Below are 20,527 nucleotides of genomic sequence, written 5' to 3'. Positions count from 1 at the left end.
TTTATATAACCCAATAGAAAAATGATAAAAGAAGACAATGGAACAGGAATATGATTGTAAGTAGGATAAAAATTCTAGATAGTTATTTTTTAAATGAACACACATAGTGTTCAATACTTATAAACAAAAATATTCACTATTACTAATTAATACGGAGTTGCAACTCAGTGGCATAGTAACATATCATCTCACCATTGTTAAAATGATTATTAATGAAACACAGAAAGTGAAAACGGCTCACAAGGGTTCATAGGAAGGTTCTATGCATAAGCTGTTATGGAGATTAAAAGTTACTACCAAGAAATTATTATGCAGATTCCTCAGGAAACTAAAAATACAACTACCATGTAATCCATCCATTCTACCTCACATTGTTTTTTTAAAGAATTTCAAAAATAAATACCCACATTCATGTATTTATTGTAGCAATGTTCATAGGGACCAAAATATAGAAAAGAATTAAGTCCATCAATGGATGGACATCTAAGAAATTTGTGTATGTGTGTATGTGTGTGTAAATATTATGCAGTCATAAAATAAATGTATATATGTTATTGGATGTCAATGGAGGACATCACAACAATTAAAGTAAGGAAGGCACAGAAAGGCAAACAGTACTTCTCTCTCGTTTACAGAAGCTAAAATACTCACCCTCATGTAAGAAGATATTCTGAAAATTTTGATCACTAGAGATTGCCAAGGGAGTTTTGAAGAAGAATGGAGGCCATAATGCTAACACCAAAACACATTTAGGAGGTCAGGAAGAGTTGATATTCTCTAGCACTAAGGTCCCAACAGGTTGCAAAAATTTGTGGTACCTTTCAAATTAGTGAGAAGTAAGTAACTATGTTTGATAAAACTAAATATAATTATACATTCTGTGCATATATTATAGATACGTATTAATATGTACACACATTTTGTCAAGAGTAACATATTTTAAAATCTTTAGAAATAGAGGATAAAAGAGTTCTGTAGAAACCAGAGCCAAGTTTCTACCCAATTAAGGTATGATAGGTAATAATGAGAATTTTCATCTCTGAGTGTTTCAACTGGGCAGGTGGATGGGTTAGAAGTTATCTCTATTCTGGAACCAACAAGAAGACAGGGAAAGACAGCATCAAGGTAAAAGAAAAGCTCCAAAGGGAATCAATTGCCTTCCCTTCTAAGTTTTTCACAATGAATTTAGAGACTATTGAGAATTCAAACCTTTGTATACATTCATGGTCTTTTGTTGTTTTGCTTTGTTTTGAGGGTTTTCTTATTCTAACGGTTCCACTAAAATAAGCCACTCACAAGGGCAGGCATGACACATTCCTGACAGAAAAATGTAAAGAGAAACAAATTCTTTTTTTCATATATAAAATAAAAACATACTGTATTAGAATAAATAGAAATGAATCCTGAAATCTACCATGTTGTGTTCATTGGGTAAGAACAAATTATTCAATAACTTTGGTTACTATTGGTAGTGAGGAATATTACCTTTCAGTATGCGGCACAGTGCTGCCAAGAAATGTTAGGATTATATTCTGAGTTTCTCACACTTCAAAACGGATTTGACAGCCATATCTAAAAGTAATGTAAAGTTGTGGGTATGCCATAACACTAAATACACATTAAAACTGGCAGTTTTGTAGAAATCTCTTGAAACCACCAAAAGCTAAGGATTCCAGTCCTCCTCTTCACTGAGGAAACCCCGTATGTTTATAAACTGCCTGCATTCAGTCCTTTTGGAAACACATTCTAGGCAGCCAGTCATTAAGACCTTCCAAAGCCTGACATTTGTGTTTCTGTTCCATTGTCGTTTTATTCTCTTCCCTCTTGTCTAGTTACTTTCTGAAAAGTACTTTTTAGACTTAACTGCAGACAGCTCAAAATATAATTCAGTAGGAGAGTAGCTAAATTATTAATAATTGGTTTTAAAACTGACACTACACTAAAAATGATAGATGTGGGTGAAATACCCATCTTTGCACACTTGCTTTTAGACACACAGACATCAAAACAGTAAGATTAGAGCATACATTGTGAAATTAAGGAAAAATGTCTTCTGGCCTTTACAAAATAATACAAATGCTAAAATAAACAGACTGGAGACTGAGAATTCTCTAGTCAATCAAGGTTATGCTTGTAGATATTTGTCCCAGTACATTTCTCAGGTGACACAGTGAAGTCCAGAAGGACGAGGGTGGTGTAAAGGAAACCGCATTCTCTATGATTGCCAGAGTGGTAAGTATGACCTTGAGACTCAGTAAGGAAAGGCCACAGGGCAGACCTGTATTGACCAGATCTGTAGAATTTTCCTCAGTCACCTGTCTCTCATAAGCCCTCTGCCTGCAAGCAATTGTTGAGTCAGACTAGCCAAGCAACATATTAAAAGGTTACTCTGTATAAATGAGAACTGGCTCAACTCATAATTTTAAAACACGTAAAACACATGTTCCCCAGGTAAGACCTTGCACTTCAAATGTCAGGGCAGAGTGAATTCCTAAAGCTGAGCTATAAAGTTCTGAAAATAGAGTTCATAATGAAAATGTTGACAGGCTCTTGGAGCCATTGTTGTATACAAAATTTAATATGTCACCTTGTTTTACAAGATTTTACTGGCAAGGAAGAAAATTAAAACATTTAACATCTTTCACTTCTCCAAATTGCTTCCCTCCTCCAACCCGCAGTGCCATTTGTCCTGCCGTTTCCTTCATAAACATCCTTGTTATTGTCACTGTGCAGACCACACATTCTAAACCCGGCACTCACATTTTCTTTCCAACGTACTGAAGTGGTTATTGGGGCATTATCTTGCAATCTTATTCACATTTTCTGAAGGCATGTGAAGTTATAAGAGTCCTGGTAGGGAAAGGCTCAAGTTGTTTGCATAATTACATGGTCCACGTAAATAATGCTGATCATTAAAGTGCTTTCTAGGAAAAGCTTTTCACAAAAAGGCCTTTTTAAAGAGAAACATTTCCATTACAGATATTTGTACAAATTTGGCAGGGGGTAATCTTAGAAAAGATAGCTTTGTTGGAAGAAATGAATTTAGCCCCTCTGACAAACTAGGGCTACAGCCTGCGTGTTTTAACACAAGTATAAAGTGGGGGACAATTTCCTATACCACAGTTGTAACTAATAAGGATTTATATGAACATATAACTCTTAAATTAGACTGAACCTCTGAACCCCAGGAACATCTTATGTCTTTAATGAAAATTTACATTCATGATGTGTTACAGGACAGTTGAAGAGCTGGTCAATTTGCAGTTCTTATGCCTTTCTGGAAGGAAAAGGGACTCTCCAATGCCTTGACAAACTCTACCTCTCTGTATCACAGATTGAGAAGGAAGTAGTGTGCTTCAAAATAATAAAAAGAAATAAAATTCTGAGTACTAGACACATATTTTCTGATGGAGCATTATGTTATTCAGCCTGATAATTCAGGTCGAGGTGTGATGCCTCATAATCCTGTCACTAAGAGCTGGTAAAGAACATACATAATCTAACTTCTCTGCACAGGGCTCAAAGGGACAGGGAAAGACTACTTTCCTATACATGAAAAATAAGTCACATGCTCACAGAGAACCAGGAGGTGTGTCATATGTCATTCTGCTACCTACAGGAAAAGAATGGTTCCTTATGAGCTTCTCTTAATATATTACTGGGAAATTCTATATTGTGCTAATTCTTCTCTGGTTGTTAAAAACATGTTGTTATTGTGCCCCTACTGTTTTCTAGCCCCTCTGCTGAGAATTACAAGATTATAGCTCCAACATCATTGTAGGATAAACACACTGGCCCCTACTCAACCAGAAAACTAAGCCATGTGTGATTTATATGTATAGAAGTAGCAAACAGCTAGAGTAGGTTCCAAGTCGCATGTCTGTCTCTGAACGCTCCTAACTACCATGACACTCCATTCAGCAGATGATTTCTGTAAAGGACTGACACCTAGGGAAGCTAAAACAGATGTCCTCTGTTCTTGTGGTCAGTGTCTTTTTTGGAGTTATTGGACAGCTGCAGAGTGTCAAAGTGTATCGTCACCTTTACAGTGGTGTGTGCTCTGTACTTTTACAGATTAAGGAGAGCAAAAACAGGACAGAACTTCTAGCCCATGGGGCTAAACACATCTGAAGGCAGGCCACTAGAACTGTCTTTAAAAGGATATAATGGTAGCATGAGAGGTGAGAGAAATAAAACTCATAAAATAAATATAAAGCTACAGATGAACAATACATAACCCTTAGCAGCCTTCCATTAAAACGAATTGGATATTTTATTCTTCCAAACGAACCCAGAGTAAAAAGCACAGCCCAGAGTCCCAAAGGCCCTTAAGTCACTAGAAGGAGTTCCTCTTCTATGGAGTTCTTGTGTGGCACACCGTCATTGTGACGAGGACAAGGACTCTAGAAAAATTCAATGTTGACCTAACAGCAAGATCCGTCTCACACCAGCTCATGGAGTGAGACTACTAGAGGCTTCCTTTCACACAAACCAGAAACTATTTATTTTATTATTGATGAGTCATAAGACACTCCAGTAGAATGCTGTAAGATTCTCCTCAACAAACATATTTTGAGGGCGGGGGGCTTTTTCTTGACAGTTTCATTTAATCATCTCTCCTTCTGCAGTATGCAGCTGATTCTGATGAGTTTTGCAAGTTTATGCAGCTTTATTTTTTGTTTATTTGTTGGTAGTAAAATTAATTCTAGCTTCTGATATCTGGGTTCAGATGAACAGAGGAAATTGTACCTATCATCATCAACTAATATGCTCATGTACTGGCACACGGATTAGTTTATCAAATTCATACAAACATGAGATTCCACTAAATATAAAAACACACATAAATTTGAAAATTAATATTTGAAAATTGGAAAATTAGAAACAGAGCCCTGGTATATGAATGGAAAACCCTGGACTTCACAGTCCTGCCCATACAGTCATAAAAAGTAGGATGATGTGAAAAACAGAAATATCTTCAAGAAAAATCATCAAGTAACAAAATAAATCAAAGAATACTATTTAATGCTAAAACAGTAATGCTTTATGTTAAAAATAACCAATAAAACCAGAATGTATATTAGTATTTTCTAGAAAATGCCTAAGAGCAGGAATAAAAGTGAGAAAACGGTCCATCAGCTAAACAGTGGGAAAGGTTTCCCACAAGTCTGTGAAGAGTCTAGTAACAACGGAGTATTGTAATTTTAAAGAAAGAAATTCATGGTTTAAGAACCGTTTTCCAATAGAAAGCAAACTCCAGAAACATGCAATGAGCATGTGGGAGAAAGGTAAAGATGTCTATTTATGTTATCTGCTGTTACACCATCTAAATGAAGTTGTCTCTTGGGCAGGATTGAAATGGAAATCATACCAGAGAAACAATTAAAATGTCCGGTTACAATATATCCAATAAACCATGAGACCTAATGGACAGTGTTGGAGCTAGTGTCTGGATCAAAGAAATACTACTTATTTCTCATAGCATATGTTAGTCATTTGACTTGAATTCCTTTTCAGGAGAGCCAACAAAAAATACAATAAAGTCAACCATGGTTGAGACTTAATGTTGAATTTGTGTAGGTGGCTTTAGTCTCTAACATGGTTTCATAAGTGGGTTTCTTGTTGATGAAGTGTTCTAGGTAGAAACACTGCAAATGAAGCTCATGAATTGTCTTTTGAAAGGGTGGTAAACCCTCAGGGTTACAACAAATCTATTTTCTTTTTTTGTAAAAAGCAATGTGTGTGTGTGTGTGTGTGTGTGTGTGTGTGTGTAATAGAACAAAAGTCCAGAGGTTATAAATCAAATGGTGGAGTTTATGATTGTGGTATTCATCACTAGAGTTAAAATATGGAACGGATAAGGCAAGACATCTAGATGGAAAGGTAGTAGGGAGGTTGGCTGTGCTTGTATTGATGGCCACTTATCTTTAGTTGAGTTAGGTTGGGAAACACGCTGTGCCAACCGAATCATTTAGTGGTCATGATGAGAAATATGAAGGATAAAGATACAATGCAGCTCATACACTCACAGCCTGCTAATGTCTACCAAACAGTAATTGCATTTACTCTCTGATTCTGAAGGAGTCGTGGCATGCTAGGAAACAACACCTCAGTACTAGTTACTAGTTAGCAAACTCTATGGTCTGCTTAGAAAAGTTTCCTTCATCTAAGAATTTTATGTAGAGAAAATCCTACATTAATGAACCGGGATAAATTCTGTGTGTCAAGGATGCTTCTCAGCTATGTGGAAGGTTTTCAAGGCAAGCCTTTTAAGTGAAAAATGTTGTGACCACTGGCACTAAGGTTTCTGAAACCTTGGAAAAGAAATCTTTGAAAATCAAAACCGTGTGTGTGTGTATTCAATCTTGCTAGATCACAAAGAAAGGAGAATAATTTGTAGTCTACTATGCTTATTTTATTACTTTGCAAAACGTGTCTTTTTGTTTCTGTTTTGTGCTAACCTTATGACTCCAGATCTAAATCAAGTCTCTTGCTGTATTGAGAATATTATGCGGCCACTTCAAGGTCCTCAGTGAGCCACTTTCAATTATTCTCACACCTCTAATAGAAGACATATTTAATGATTATGGGACAAGTGACCAATTACTTTCATTACTATAGATTACATAAATGTAGATATAAGTTAATATGTAGACTATTAAAATAATAATTTTAGGAGAGATGAATAATAATTGTGTTTATCTCTTTTATTCAGCATTTTCAAATATATACATTATTGACCCAGACAGAAAAGTTGTGCGTCTATGACTGTGGTTTGTCTTCAATCCTTTTGCTGTTGATCATGACAGAAAAAGAATAAGGTGGCTTAGGTACTCTGAACACTAAGATTTCCCAGTTTCTTCTAGTTTACCATTTAATTTGTAGAGCATTCTTTAGGTGTGAATGTCTTGTCAGTACATGGAAAAAATGTAAGTAATAAAAATAAATACTCTGTTTTAAAGATCTCCATGTAATATTGTTTAAATGCTAAGCCTTATTATAAGAAACATAATGACAAAATCATCAGTGTCAGATACTGATTTATAAAAGTAAAAATGTCCATCCTTTACTTCCAGCTTAAATTTTCTTAGAAATCTAGAGATCTACAACTATGCTACATAGACTAATTAGAAGTAGTTCATGAGAAACACCATCGCAAAATAAGACACGTTCCAAGTAAAGTACTGCCTTTTCACCTTTTCTCTGTGAAATTACCCGATTGAAATCTGCTATCACATAGTGCAAGTGCTCCACAGAAAGCGTGCACAGACCCCTACTGTGAGAGGTGAAATGTAAGGGATGCAGGCGATCCTGAGTGCTTCCTGGTTTATATTGTCACATATGATTCATCTCTCAGATCCCATTTCATCACACTTATTCATTTCTTTCATAAATGTAGCCGAAAGCATGGTCACACCCTTCCATACATAGATCTTTGAGTCTTCATCTCGCATGGCTCACTTGCCAAGACTTTGGTTAAGCAAAAAAGACACTTTCCTCATATCAATATTTCCTCAGTTATGTGGGTATCACAAACCTTGGGACAGAGGAATTAAATGGTTTTCTTACTTGTTTTCTTATTTGTGACCTAAAACATTGGCAGGCTCATTGTTATCTCTAATGTTAAATTATTATATTCCATTGGAGTTTTGTGGATGTGAAAAGAAGAATAACTTCTGATTATTATCAGCTGAGTTTCTTTAGCTATTACACCTTCTTCATTATAATGTCAGCAAAACCACACTGTGGACAGCACAGGAAAAGATGAGAAGAATGTCATTCTTCTGATGCAGATTAAATTTGGATGCATAATTAACAGTTAACATTGCCACGTGAATCATAATCAAGGCAAAGAAAATGAAAGACTGAAGGATTTTTTAAAATGGATTTTGTTGATTTTTCTTCAGTCACGTTCTCCACTGCCACTTCCTACTGGAGCCTGTCAGGAATATGTTTTGATTCTAACGAATTACAAAGTTAATTGAGAGACATAAAAATCCTTCTCTTTAAAGTTCAATTATTTAAGTTGAGGGCAATATCAGTGATTATACAAGGTTTATTTGGCAATAAAGACTGTAGACCAGTACACATACAACAATTTCATCCACGTTCTTTCTCTTTTAGGTTTTAACCAGAAAATAGCAAGAGTATTTAGCTAAATTGGCTATAATTAAAGCCATTAAGAATTATAGAGTCAAACACATTTATTTCCCTGCACATCAATTGACAGTAAACAGCATCCCTGTGTGTGTGAAGCGGAAAGCTTCCCTCTGTAACTGAATCTTCCTAAAATAGACTTTTCAGAGAGTCCAGGGCCCTGGGATACATTTTCCAAACTGCTTCACTGAGTGAACTTGACCTTCTAAGCAAGATTCTTATATTTGCTCCTGTAGAGAAGAGGAATGTGAGCATTTTTCTTGCTGTTTTCTTTCTATAACATTTGAGTGACCCGAGGCACTGTATTTTATTCTCCTTCCCTTCAGACAAGCTTTCTCCTGTTTCCTTTTGAGCAAGAATGGAAAGGTCAGGTTATCATTTCACAAAAGGCTCGTTCTCGCTTCTCTCGCCATAATATGCGTCCCCTAATTATTTCATAACTCATTTAAATGGGAGGCATACTGGAAGGGAACTCGTGGAAACAACTCCACAAGTAACTAATTATTAAAAAAAAACACAAGGAAATTTTAATTATACTGCCTAGATTATTTAAAAGCAAAATGGGGCAGTTTGTGTCTTGAAATCTATTATAATAGGGAAGAAAAAGAAAATATCTCCGTGAATGACAGGACTGAAGTAAATGCAATTTAGTTGCTCTTTTATTTTCTTGATCTAAAAAAAAAAGAACAAAAATAATACGCAATCTTGGCCTGAAGCAAAAAAAAATCACTTAAAAATAAAGTGTGTTCTTAGAAGACACATATGGTTATTTAACAAATGCCAGGTTCTTTATTTTCAATTTGTAATATGACTCTATTGAGCATACAGCTTTGACAACAAAATCATCCAAAGAAATCATGGTTTTTATTCCATATAATTGATGATTTAAAGAAACTGATCAACGATTTCCAAGTAAAATCAATTACTGTTACTATTCTTTTTCATGTTTGTGTTTTGAAAGTTTAAACTGAATAAAACATGGGGTGCTTGTTTGATGAGTAAATGGGAGGTTATCCAGAGACTTTGATTTTAGCTATGCAGACAACATAAATGATAAGAGACTGTTTCGTGTCCTGCATTAGAGAATGTTTGTGTCAGGTCTCTGTTCATAGAAAATCATATACCATCTTATACTCTGCTTTGTTTGTCAACTTTAGCATCCATAGTTCTTTAGCAATATGAGGCAGTTCATATAGTTGTGCTTTCTAGGGGAGTTCTATGACACAAAGTCAATAGTTTTCGTATGAAGATACAAATGCTCAAAAGTTAACAAATTGAAATTTACCTGGACACAAAGCTATATCGTGAATCTGTGGTCACTGTCACTTTAATTCATTGGAGTCTGCCCCACTCCATATCCAAGAATGTAAAAAATAGGGAGCTGTGTCTCTTAGGTTCCATCTGTGTACCTGGGAACCTACAGAGGCTGTGTGGACAAACAGCTGTAGAGAAAGCAAGTGTGTGTGTGTCTGTGTGTGTGTGGCCATGGTTATAGCACTGGACAATAAAATGAGGTGGATCTACTATTAGTCAGAGAAGCTTTGTCTACATCGTCTCTTCTTTGACACTGGTATTACTGAGTTCCAGTAGGAAGAGGACGTAGGCATAAAATTCAGAGTCTAACTCACTGCCACATACCATGAGTCCTGCTTCAGTTGAAAGGACATTAATGAAGCTGAGAAAAAGGACCCAAAATCTTTTCCAGAGATAACTGAAACCGTATTCTATATATTCTGTCTATATATGGGACAGCTGTGAGGATATTTAAACTTGTTTGGGTACAATAAGGAAGAAAATTAGAGGCCAAGGAAAGAAGAGGGAAGGAAGAAGAGTGTGACGGGAGCAGAACTCCCCCTACGCAGCAACGGCCCGTGTCACCATTGATAGGATCTATGTCTACAACTAATTACAATGGGTGCTTTGGGTAGAAACTGGACAGTATGATAGAAAACAATAGGCAGCCCTCCTTCTCTCCTCAGGCTCAACTTTCCCGCTACACAGAGGTAGGCATAGCAAAGGAAGACTGCACTCTCTTAAGTTAGAACAGTTAGACACTCCCAGTCAAACTCAACACCAGCCAAGTTACTTTCAAATAGAGATTTGAGAGACCATCATGTTTTACTAACTGGACTCAAAATTGGAAAAGAAAAACCCAACAACAAAACCCACCACTTTTCATTAACTGGTTGCATTGCAACCTTTGTAAAGACGTTGCCTGGAATTGTGGCCCCATTTATCTTCCTACTGTCTTTCCCTCTCCAGTGAAGTGTGTACTCGGGATTTAAAGAGCACTTGAGAGGTTCCTGGAACCAGAGTGATTGGCGCATGGCAAGATAACTGCATAAAGCCTTCTGACTGATCAAAGACTGCTTTCGTTTGCCACTTTAAAAAAAAATAGAAAAAGTACTTTGAGAAAGTCAAACCGCAAGAAGGGCATTGCATTCATGGGCTTTACACTGTTTCTGAGGGCACCCAAGAGCTGTATTTTGTTTTGTTTCTTACCCAGACTAAGCTGACTGCTACCTTTCAGTAGTAACTAGTTTATTGATTGCTAATGGTCTAAAAAATAAGATTAGATCAGGACCATGGTCTTTATTGCAAGGAAGATATATGCCCCTTGTGAATTCGAGTGGTTTGGCAATCTTTTTTTTTCTCCATTAGACTTGTTTATTCAAGTATCCGAAAACACTCTTTCCACTTCCTCCCCTCCTCCCAATACCCTCCCGCTCATCTTAACCTCCACAGACATAACATTGATGTATTCCTTGTTGCCAAACAGCATGGTAAGTGGTTAAAATGCTGTGAAGAACCTTATTGCCTTGAAATGATACAATCTGATATTAGCCTACAACTCAATGACTGTATCCCTGAGTCTAGCCTTGCACAGAATACTAAAGTCAAAGCCACTTTATTTTAATCTCTCACAGCGAAGGAATCATTCCTCATTTCACTACTGAAACAGAGAAAATATAAACTTCAACCTGGATCGCAGGAACACAGACTTTGCAGCATTCAGGACATTTTCATTAGCAGTACAGATAAAGATGCCTTTTGTAACAGGGCATCAAAATGCCAACCTGATTCATTCCTATCAGCAGAGGTGCTTTGCCCCTCTGGAGTGATGATAGTTAGGATCCATGAGGCCAAAAGCATACAAGCTAAAGAAAGTCAAACAAGCCCCTCTCAGCCATAAAACCTTTCCCTACTCTTCAGTACCTGTCCCACATGCTTCTCTTAGTTAATCACAATTACAATTAAAGTTCCATACTCCTTTTCCTTTGTGTGCTTCAATCAAATTCCCGACACTCATCACTCACCAACTCCAGGTAGCTTAGACCTTGCTATTCACAATCAGAATATCTCCCCACCTGTCTCCCGAGGACAGGGGTTCTCAAACCGTGGGTCATGGCCTGTAGGAGTTTATATGATTTGTATTTTGATAAATAAATCTTGCTGAAGACCAGAGATACAACTAAAGCCACTAGAGGTCAGGCAGTGGTGGCACCCACCTTTAATCCCAGGATTTGGCAGACAGAGGCAAATGGATCTTTGTAAATTCGAGGCCACCCAGGGCTACACAAGACCAATGCAGAAATAAATCCAGGTGATGGTGGTTTACAGCTTTAATTCCATACTTGGTAGCTATACACCCTTAATCCCAGCACCAGAGGGAATATAAAATGAGAGGTGAGAGAGGCTGTGTGCTTTGGTCTGTGGTCACTCAGCCTTGGTAGAGGAAAGACTTCTCTAGTGGCTTAGCTGTCTTGCTTTTCTGGTTTTCATGTTGAACCCCAATATCTATCTCTCTGGGATTTTACAATTTGTGCTACAATGACCCCCTTTGAGGGGTTGAAAGATGATTTCACAGGGTCACATATCAGAAATACTACATATCAGATATTTACATTATGACTCAAAATAGCAGCAAAATTACAGTTAAGAAGAAGCAATCAAATAATTTTATTGTTGGGAGTCACCATAACACGAGGAACTGTATTAAAGAATTGTAACATTTGGAAGGCTGAGAAGCATTTCCTTATGATGTCATTACTAATTCAGGCAGGGTTGCCTTTAAGTATGATGATCAAACATCTCAGTTCTGCCTGACTACTATAAGGTTTCCTGGAATACAAGACTACCACATGCCATGCTCATGTCCGTCCAGGGCAAATCAGAATGGCTGGTCATTCTACTGGTCATGAGGACACTACCCAGAAGAAAACATTCGTTGGGGGAAACTCTGATGCAAGTGATCTGGATGAGACTGTTTTAGTTTGCTAGTGAGTTTGCTTTAGTTTAAAGTGAGTAGTCTATATATGATAGCAATTCTTTTCTCACAGTTCTAGAAGTCGGACTTCCGAGATTAGAGAGTCAGCAGCATTTGGCCTCCTCATAGCCCCTTCCAGGTACACCAGTGGACTATTTCCACATAACAAGAAGCAAGTTTCAGCTCACTGTTTTCCCCACTTTGAGGCACTAATACCCCCCTCAAAGGGTAAACTTTATAATGCTAACAACTTCAGAGCCAGAACTACAACATGATCATTCTGAGAAGGAAGTCAACGAACATGGCAGGAAATCAAACTGAGTGTGGAATCTTAACATGTCTATGTGAAATCTATTTCTTCACAGCTTCACATCATATGCATCCATAACTGAGAGAAAGTGTGTGTGTGTGTGTGTGTGTGTGTGTGTGTGTGTGTAAGAGAGAGAGAGAGAGAGAGAGAGAGAGAGAGAGAGAGAGAGAGAAAGAAGAGAAGAGAAGAGAAGAGAAGAGAAGAGAAGAGAAGAGAAGAGAAGAGAAGAGAAGAGAAGAGAAGAGAAGAGGAAAGGAGTTTGACGGTATGTGGGGTCCTGATTAGCTCTCTTTTTAGTGTTATTTACAAAGATGAGTCTTTGTTGGGACTAATCTTTCAGGCTGCATCTAGACAAGATGACATCTAGGACAGAAGGAAATGGCTATAACCTTCTTTTCATCACTATGTTTGCTTTTTTTTGAAAATAAAAGATTAACATTGGAAATAGTTCTCAAATATGCATAATCATTTGATTAACTTCATTTCATTTTGTTTTGTGTGTTATATTTGATATTCATATCAAATTGTCTATGTATTTATTTTACCTATACACACAAACATAAGCGTGTGTAAGACATCGTTGTCAAAGTTTAAGTTAGGTCATCACAGAAACCAGTTAAAACAAAGATTCCACAGATCTACATGGGTAACAGAAACGGCTCATGGGACTCCTCCAAGTCAAAAGATGGAGCAGATATAGCAACATTGTGGGTACCAAGACACCCCATTCATCCTGTTTACCAAATTTCTGCATATTTTTGAGGTTCACAGACAAAAAGCAATGTGTCTTTCTTATCCTTAGACATTAAGCTGACATGCCAATAAGGGAGCTGCATTTGAAAGCACTAATTGAACATTTTTATTTCTCACTTGAGGTCTATATTATGGATTAGGATGCTGTGATTAAAATAAAATATATTGCTGCCAGGGATTAAAGCACTGAGTTTTACAAAAGTTTAACACCACTGACTTCGTAAAATAGAATTGATTAGGGTATAATTTTTCTAATATTTTATTAATAAAATGTTCACCCCTTCATGTAATCAAAGAACCTGCAGGAATCGGCTCTGTCTTGAAAGCAAATTCCAAAAAGTTGTTCATACTTCTGAGAGGCACCGGCTGTTTTCTATGTTAATTGAAAAAGGAAAGTTAATAAAAACCTGAGATATGAGTCAGTTAGTCCTCTTTTATTTTACTTACAAATGTATGCTGTTGGCAGAAAAAAATAAAATATGGCCATTATGGAAAAATTTCAGCAGGAAACTAAAACTTGATGCAGCATAAGATACTATAAGTATGCCACTGGGTCCAATAATCTCCTAGGGATAAAGTGGCAAGTGGATGTTGGTAACCCCAAGCGTCCTGCAACACTAGCCACAACGTCAAAGTTTAGAATCAACCTATGTGACCATCAGCAGATGAGTAGGTTAAGAACCTGAGGGATACATAATGGAATGCCATTATTCCATTAAAAGGAAGAAATTTGGCATTTTAGCAGTGTTGCTGAGCCTAAATCATATTATACAAAAAGAATCAGTCAAAAAGAAAAAAAAAACAAATAACACATGCTTTTAGCTTTCATACATGTGGAATCTAAATGATTACACTTACAGAAAATGGAAGGCTAAGTACCAGAAGCTTGATGGGTTAGATGGGTGAGAAATGAGGGGGTGTCCATGTGACATTGGGGCAGAGTATTAATTAGAAGAAATTACATTAATTAATTAATTAGAAGAAATACATATTATAGACTCAAAAAGCTGGCCAAAGTTATGATTTTATTGTGTATTTCACCATTGCTAAAAAAGTGATTTTAGTTGTTTTCACCACACAAATAACTATGTGAAGCTAACTTGATATAATGATGAACTACCATCAGACAACTTATGTAACTGTTTTATTTAAATTAAAATAAAAAAAATCCTTGTAAAGGCAATGCACATTTTAAGATTTATTTAAAAAGACATTTAAAAAAATCTTAAAATGTGCTTTGCATTTACAAGGATTATTGCTTATTTCTAAAAAGAATAGAAAAGATAAGTAGGAAAAAAGAAAAATACCTACATACCTGCTACAGCAACTTTTGCTATGCGGCTAATAATTGAGCCAGCATCTCCCAAGGATGCCTCACACTGGTAAAGTCCTTCATCTGGCTTATGGTGTCTCGAATGAAGTATGTTCTGTATCAACAGAGACCCATTGGGGAGTTGCTGCTTCCTGTCATCCATGCCCAAGGCTAGGATGAGGCCATCTTTCCTCCACTTGATGACTGGAACTCCTCGGTCAGACTCTGCGGAGCAGTTGAGCAGGACGTTCCCACCTCGCATCGTGACAGCATCAGAAGGTTCAGACACAAAACGAAGAGACGTGAAAGGTTTGATTTGAAAACCTGATAAATAAGAGAACAGAAGGGAAATGAATTCGCGCATTCTGAGAAATTTCAATATGATTTCTTCAACATTTCCTTGGAAAATTTATTTTTCAAAAAAGTCTCTATTTTTATCTCTATGTATTGATAAATTTAAGATCATGAATACTGTCTGAAACAAAAGAATAATAATACTTATGTGAGCACCAATTAATGAAGCAACTGGCCCAGAAAATATTACTAATAAAATAATAATTCATAATTTATGGATAAAATATGATTACATCCATCATTATTTGAAAATTTATACAGATAAAATGAGTATTTTTCTTTTAAAAACAGATACTTTAAAGTCTCATCAGTCAGTAGTGTGACAGCTAAGATTTGTGAGACTTGTTTAATTCCATTATCTGCATTTTAGCACTTCTTGGCATTTTAAATCTACCCATTTTATTGTACAAAATTAAAATCAGTGGTGTTGACAAAGTTACCTAGACTAGACATCAGGGGGATTAAGCATAGATAAATCTAACCTGCCCAAGAAAGTCATAAGGCCTACAACCCCCAAAGTAACTCTATCCCTTTCCAGGAGTTTCTTGTGGTCTTAGCTAAGAGAATATTGCAGTTGAATTATCATAAATGTAAATAAACATAAGCAGTCAACAGAAGGATTAAAATAGTATTTAAAATTCCTGAGGGGATGGAGCAGGCATAACTAAAGAAGACTAGCAGTGTAGTGATTAATAGTATTCAGACTGATAAATCAAAGACCTTGGCAAGTTCTCATGAGGTCATCGGGTTTGCATGCTTTGCACAGTGTGTACCAAGTCTTTCAAGTCAATACATTTTTTAATTTTGAATAATCTATATGCTTAACAGTTCTACAATCTTCCCCAGTACTTTCTTTCTTAAATGGGATCTTTGCTAAAGCACAACTGAACTCTTTGCCCACCATCTAATCCCACTTTCTCCTGAACCACACTGAACGAAAACATACATGTGATGATCAGTTTCTTGTAAGTGTCCTCTATTCATTTGAAGTTGCATTTAATTTCATAAAAACACCTGTAAATCAAGCTTTTATTCTTTGCAAGATGGCAGCCTCGGGTTCTCTGGCTTTTTTAATTTATCTGGAACACCGTTGGTAGTTTTGTGAAATCTTATCAGCTTTCTATGATCTAAGTGGCAAATATCTAAATTAATATAATCAATATTCTCATCACGGGCTGACCTATGTTGGCTTTCATGGTTATAATTATTTCTGATTTCCAGGGAAATGCAGGTGTTGCAGCTGTTTCCTTCCAGGGTTTTTAGTGCACACAGCTAGTATTTCTAATGATGGACATTATGTCTGTGGCATTGCCAGTGATCTATTCCCAGTGATCTTATCACTTCTGATCAGGCACTAACTCCTTGCGACTAGTCTACCGATGCAAAGAAAGCATCTACAGCTTTGTTTTGCTCAAACTAATATTGATTATAAAATCATAGGAATGCTAAATGATAGAAGTAAAGGACCTAAAGGGCTCCAATCTGATCCTGTCCATGCCAACAAGGGAGCCTTCTCATACAGGTCGATATTTGCATAACTGGCCCAGTTAGAGTGAAGTAGTCTAGTTCTTGAGTGGAAAGTGTATCTGATTGAGGGTCTGAATGTCTTGCTTCTTGTCGAGTCTATATCACTTAAATACGTGCAATTCTAAATGTTCGTGTAATCCTCAGAACTCGTGTCCTTCACATAGAAAACAGAGCTAGTCACTGAAGCAGAGTACTTACAATTGAGCTCCCATGTAGCAAGGGATTGACACAGGAATATTTTGAAGGCATCTCTCAATGGAACTTACTAAGGCTACTGAGATGCAGACAGATTTTAAGTTAAATACACTGTTCCTATTTGTCAGAAAAAAACATTAGTTGGAAATACCTGGCTGGAGCTTCACTAAGGGCAGGAAAGCATAAAAAAGTTCTAATGTTATTGAATGTCAAGATGCTTCATCAGAATAATGTCCACAATTTCCATTTAAGTAGCATTAAAACAGAAGAAATAAATTCACAATGCAAGACTAGGCGACTATATTAAAAAAACATTTATTGCATTTTTGTTCTACCCGGGGTCTATATTTTAAACGCAACCTCATGCTGAGTACATTATTTATGTCACAGAGCACATAATACATTTAGCACAGCTGTTTATGACAGCATGTTAATGAGCATATGTGCCCATTATCACAAATAAATAATCTGCTTACTGTGAAACAGGAAGGTTATGACAGTTTTCAGTGCTGGGAGTGCATGGTTTAGGAAAGTTAAATAAAGATTAATTTTTCTATGACACAATTACCCTTGCTGCTCGTTGGTAATTTGAGCTTTTCTAATTCTCTCTATAACAATTATACTTTAAATATATGGCCTTGAAATAAATGAAATCTCCTTAACTTCAAGAACTTGCATTACTTAATATTTCAAAAAAGACAGACCCAAGTAAAAAGACTTATTTGAGAAATGACAGATGATTTTAATGTCAAAGTTTCAGATGATATGAAGAACAAACTGTCTCTGACCTCTTGTGAGCTGCTTGATATGTCTAAGAAATAATTTGTTAGTGTATCAATTATTGACTTCGATGCAGATTAAAAAATTCTCATTCTCCATTACCAAGTTAGGAAAATGGAGGGTGGAGCCTTTAACTGGGGAGATAGGAAGATAATACGAGGGAAGAGAGAAGGAACAGAAATAAATAACACTGAGAGTATTTGGAGAAACCATGGAAACATAATATTTTATAAATCAGCTTTGCATATGTGTGTGTGTGTAGTGGTACCTCCATTACAAGCAATTCCCTATCTGACAAAATTCCCAGTCCCAGGCATGAGAAACCTACCAGCCCTCCTATTGCTAGATAAAGTGCAATATAAGGGTCTTCAAAAACAATTTGGGCCACATCCGTTACCCTTGTTAGCTGTGATAGTTTTGTCGAGAAAAGTCTCTTATAGCCTTTGGTATTTGAACACTTGGTCCATATCTGACGGTGCTCTCTGTGGAGATTCAAGAGGTGTGGTCTTGCTAGAGGAAATACGTTACTGGGCATGGGCTCTGAAAACTTGCATTCTCCCCTTACTTCTGGTTTCCTTTGTGTTTAAAGTTAAAATGAGAATTCCCAGCTTCCTGTTCTTGCACCCCGTCTGTCACTTACTACTATTCCTGCCTTCCACAATGGATGGATTCCTATTCCTCTAAAATCACACGTCAAAATGGACACGTCCATAATTAAGTTGCCTCTGTTGAGTATTTTATCACGGGAACATTAAAGTAAGTGATACAACGATCTCCCAGGATATGAGAACCTCTTGCTGAAGACACTACACACTTTGAACACAATTCCAAGGAACAGGCCTGGAACTTATCTAAAAGGCCTCATCCCTGAGCACTGGTTCTCACAGTATCACAAGGTGTTGTTCAAGCTGCCGAAAACAATGAAGACTCAGTAGTCTCTCCCAGATGTACAGCCTATGATCCATAACAACGGCTGGCCTAGAAAGATACCCAAAACAGTATAATACTACCACTTATGTTCTGATAATCAACTACTTTCTAATTGAAACGCTTACTCGATGAGAGAGAAATCATGCCTGGTTCTTTAAACTTAGAAAACTGCCCACAGTGGTCACAGACCTGAGAGAAGAACCTATGTTGCCATTTTACTAAAGTAGAAGGATTTCTAACTTTTCTAAGTGGGTTTTCTTATACCCATAGATGAATGCAGCCTTCACCCTTCATCTAAGAAGCTTCTTTGTAATAGATAGAGACTGCTACATAGAGACACAACTGCTATGAATGCAGAGAAAAAGTGACCATGGTGGGCCCAACCACAACTGATACATCAGTAACTTAACACTTCCACCAAAGGCTTGGGGGAAAAAATCACAGAAGAGGAGAAAGAAAGTTTATAAGAGCCAGAAGCCTAGTATATCTAACACTAGATCATTTCTCCCAGGCACAATAGAGAAAATACACCTAGGAAATAGCAGGAATATGTCACATGAACAAGTCTAGCGAAGTGATTTTAGTTGACATGCCAATGTGGGAAGGGAAAATCCCACATGTTCCCACCCCTAGAACTATAAGAAGTCAATGGCTGCTGAGAAAGGGAGAACCAATTTCTCCCGGAACAAGTTATTGCATAATTTGTCCAATTCCAAGTGATCAGTTCTAGATACAGGTGCATATGAGCAATGGTAAGTGGACTGAGTATATTACAAGGCTGTGCATTTATTCATATATGTAGCTTAATAATTAAAGAAGGGATCATGTATCTGTGAGATGGACACATGGTAGGAGTTAAGGAAATGCAAGAACAGGTGTGATGTAATGCAGGGCTCACTAAGGAAACTCTCAAATCAAAGTGAGTCTCTAGCTCTTGACCTCTCCAAATGTTGGCTTTAGTAAATCTTTAGCTAGAACAGGAGCTAAGGTCATATATATATATAATATATATATATATATGTGTGTGTGTGTGTGTGTGTACACATATATGTGTGTGTATGTATATATACATATATTTCTACTTCATATGTGTATGTATATGCCTACACACATACACTTCACCTTTCTTAAAATCTATTTACAAAGGATTTTTTTAAGCAGATAAAGTACCCATGTTTTCTTGCAAAGGAATACTTATTCTTCATAGTTGATCAAAAGGAGAAATATTATAATTTATTTTAGTTTTGTCACATTAAAAAATAACAGAAATCAGAAATTATCGTGGTTTGAAAGAAATGGCCACAAGGGCCTTGGCACTATCAGGAAGTGTACCCTTGTTGAAGTAGGTGTGGTCTTATTGGAGGGAGTGTTACATTGTGGATATGGGCCTTGAGTTCTCATATATGCTCCAGCCATGTCCAGTGAGACAGACCACTTCCTGTTGCTTGTTGGTCAAAATGTCTCAGCTGTGGTGATATTTTGTTTGTGATCTAATCAAGTTTGCCTGAAGTTATATTCCACACTAGTTAACGATAGAGGCCAGGCAGTGGGGCAACACACCTTTAATCCCAGTACTTGGGGTGCAGAAGCAGATGGGTCTCAGTGAGTTCAAGGCCACCCCAGACTACACAATCCAATCTCAAAGATAAATAGAGCCAGGAGGTGGTGACTCACATCTTTAGTCTTAATACTTAAAAGTCACATGTCTTTAATCCCAGCACTAGGGAGGTGGAGACAGGAAAGGATATAGCTGGACTGAGAGAGGAAAGTAAGGCGGGAAGAGAAAAGAATTTAAGGCATTCAGCCTGAAGATTTGAAGAGACAGAATACCCTTTTTCAGCGGAGAAGTTGACGAAGTAAGAGGTGGCTGTGATTGTTCCTCTGTTTCTCTGATCTTTCAGCATTTACCCCGATATCGGACTCTGGGTTTTATTATTACGAT

General features: G+C 36.9%; 1 protein-coding gene across 1 annotated transcript in view; it reads right to left on the bottom strand.

Moving 5' to 3' along the window:
• Positions 1-20,527, bottom strand: part of Dcc (DCC netrin 1 receptor) — a 1,076,497-nt gene that overhangs the window by 665,190 nt on the left and 390,780 nt on the right. Inside the window, 1 exon segment of the mRNA XM_085676444.2 lies at positions 14,803-15,123. Coding sequence (XP_085532570.2) covers positions 14,803-15,123 — 321 coding nt within the window.

This window comes from Myodes glareolus, chromosome 13, assembly GCF_982192425.1.
Source record: "Myodes glareolus chromosome 13, mMyoGla1.1, whole genome shotgun sequence".
NCBI classification, from domain to species: domain Eukaryota; kingdom Metazoa; phylum Chordata; class Mammalia; order Rodentia; family Cricetidae; genus Myodes; species Myodes glareolus.
The sequence above is the reverse complement of the archived record's forward strand: the minus strand, read 5'-3'. Positions and strand labels throughout refer to the sequence as shown.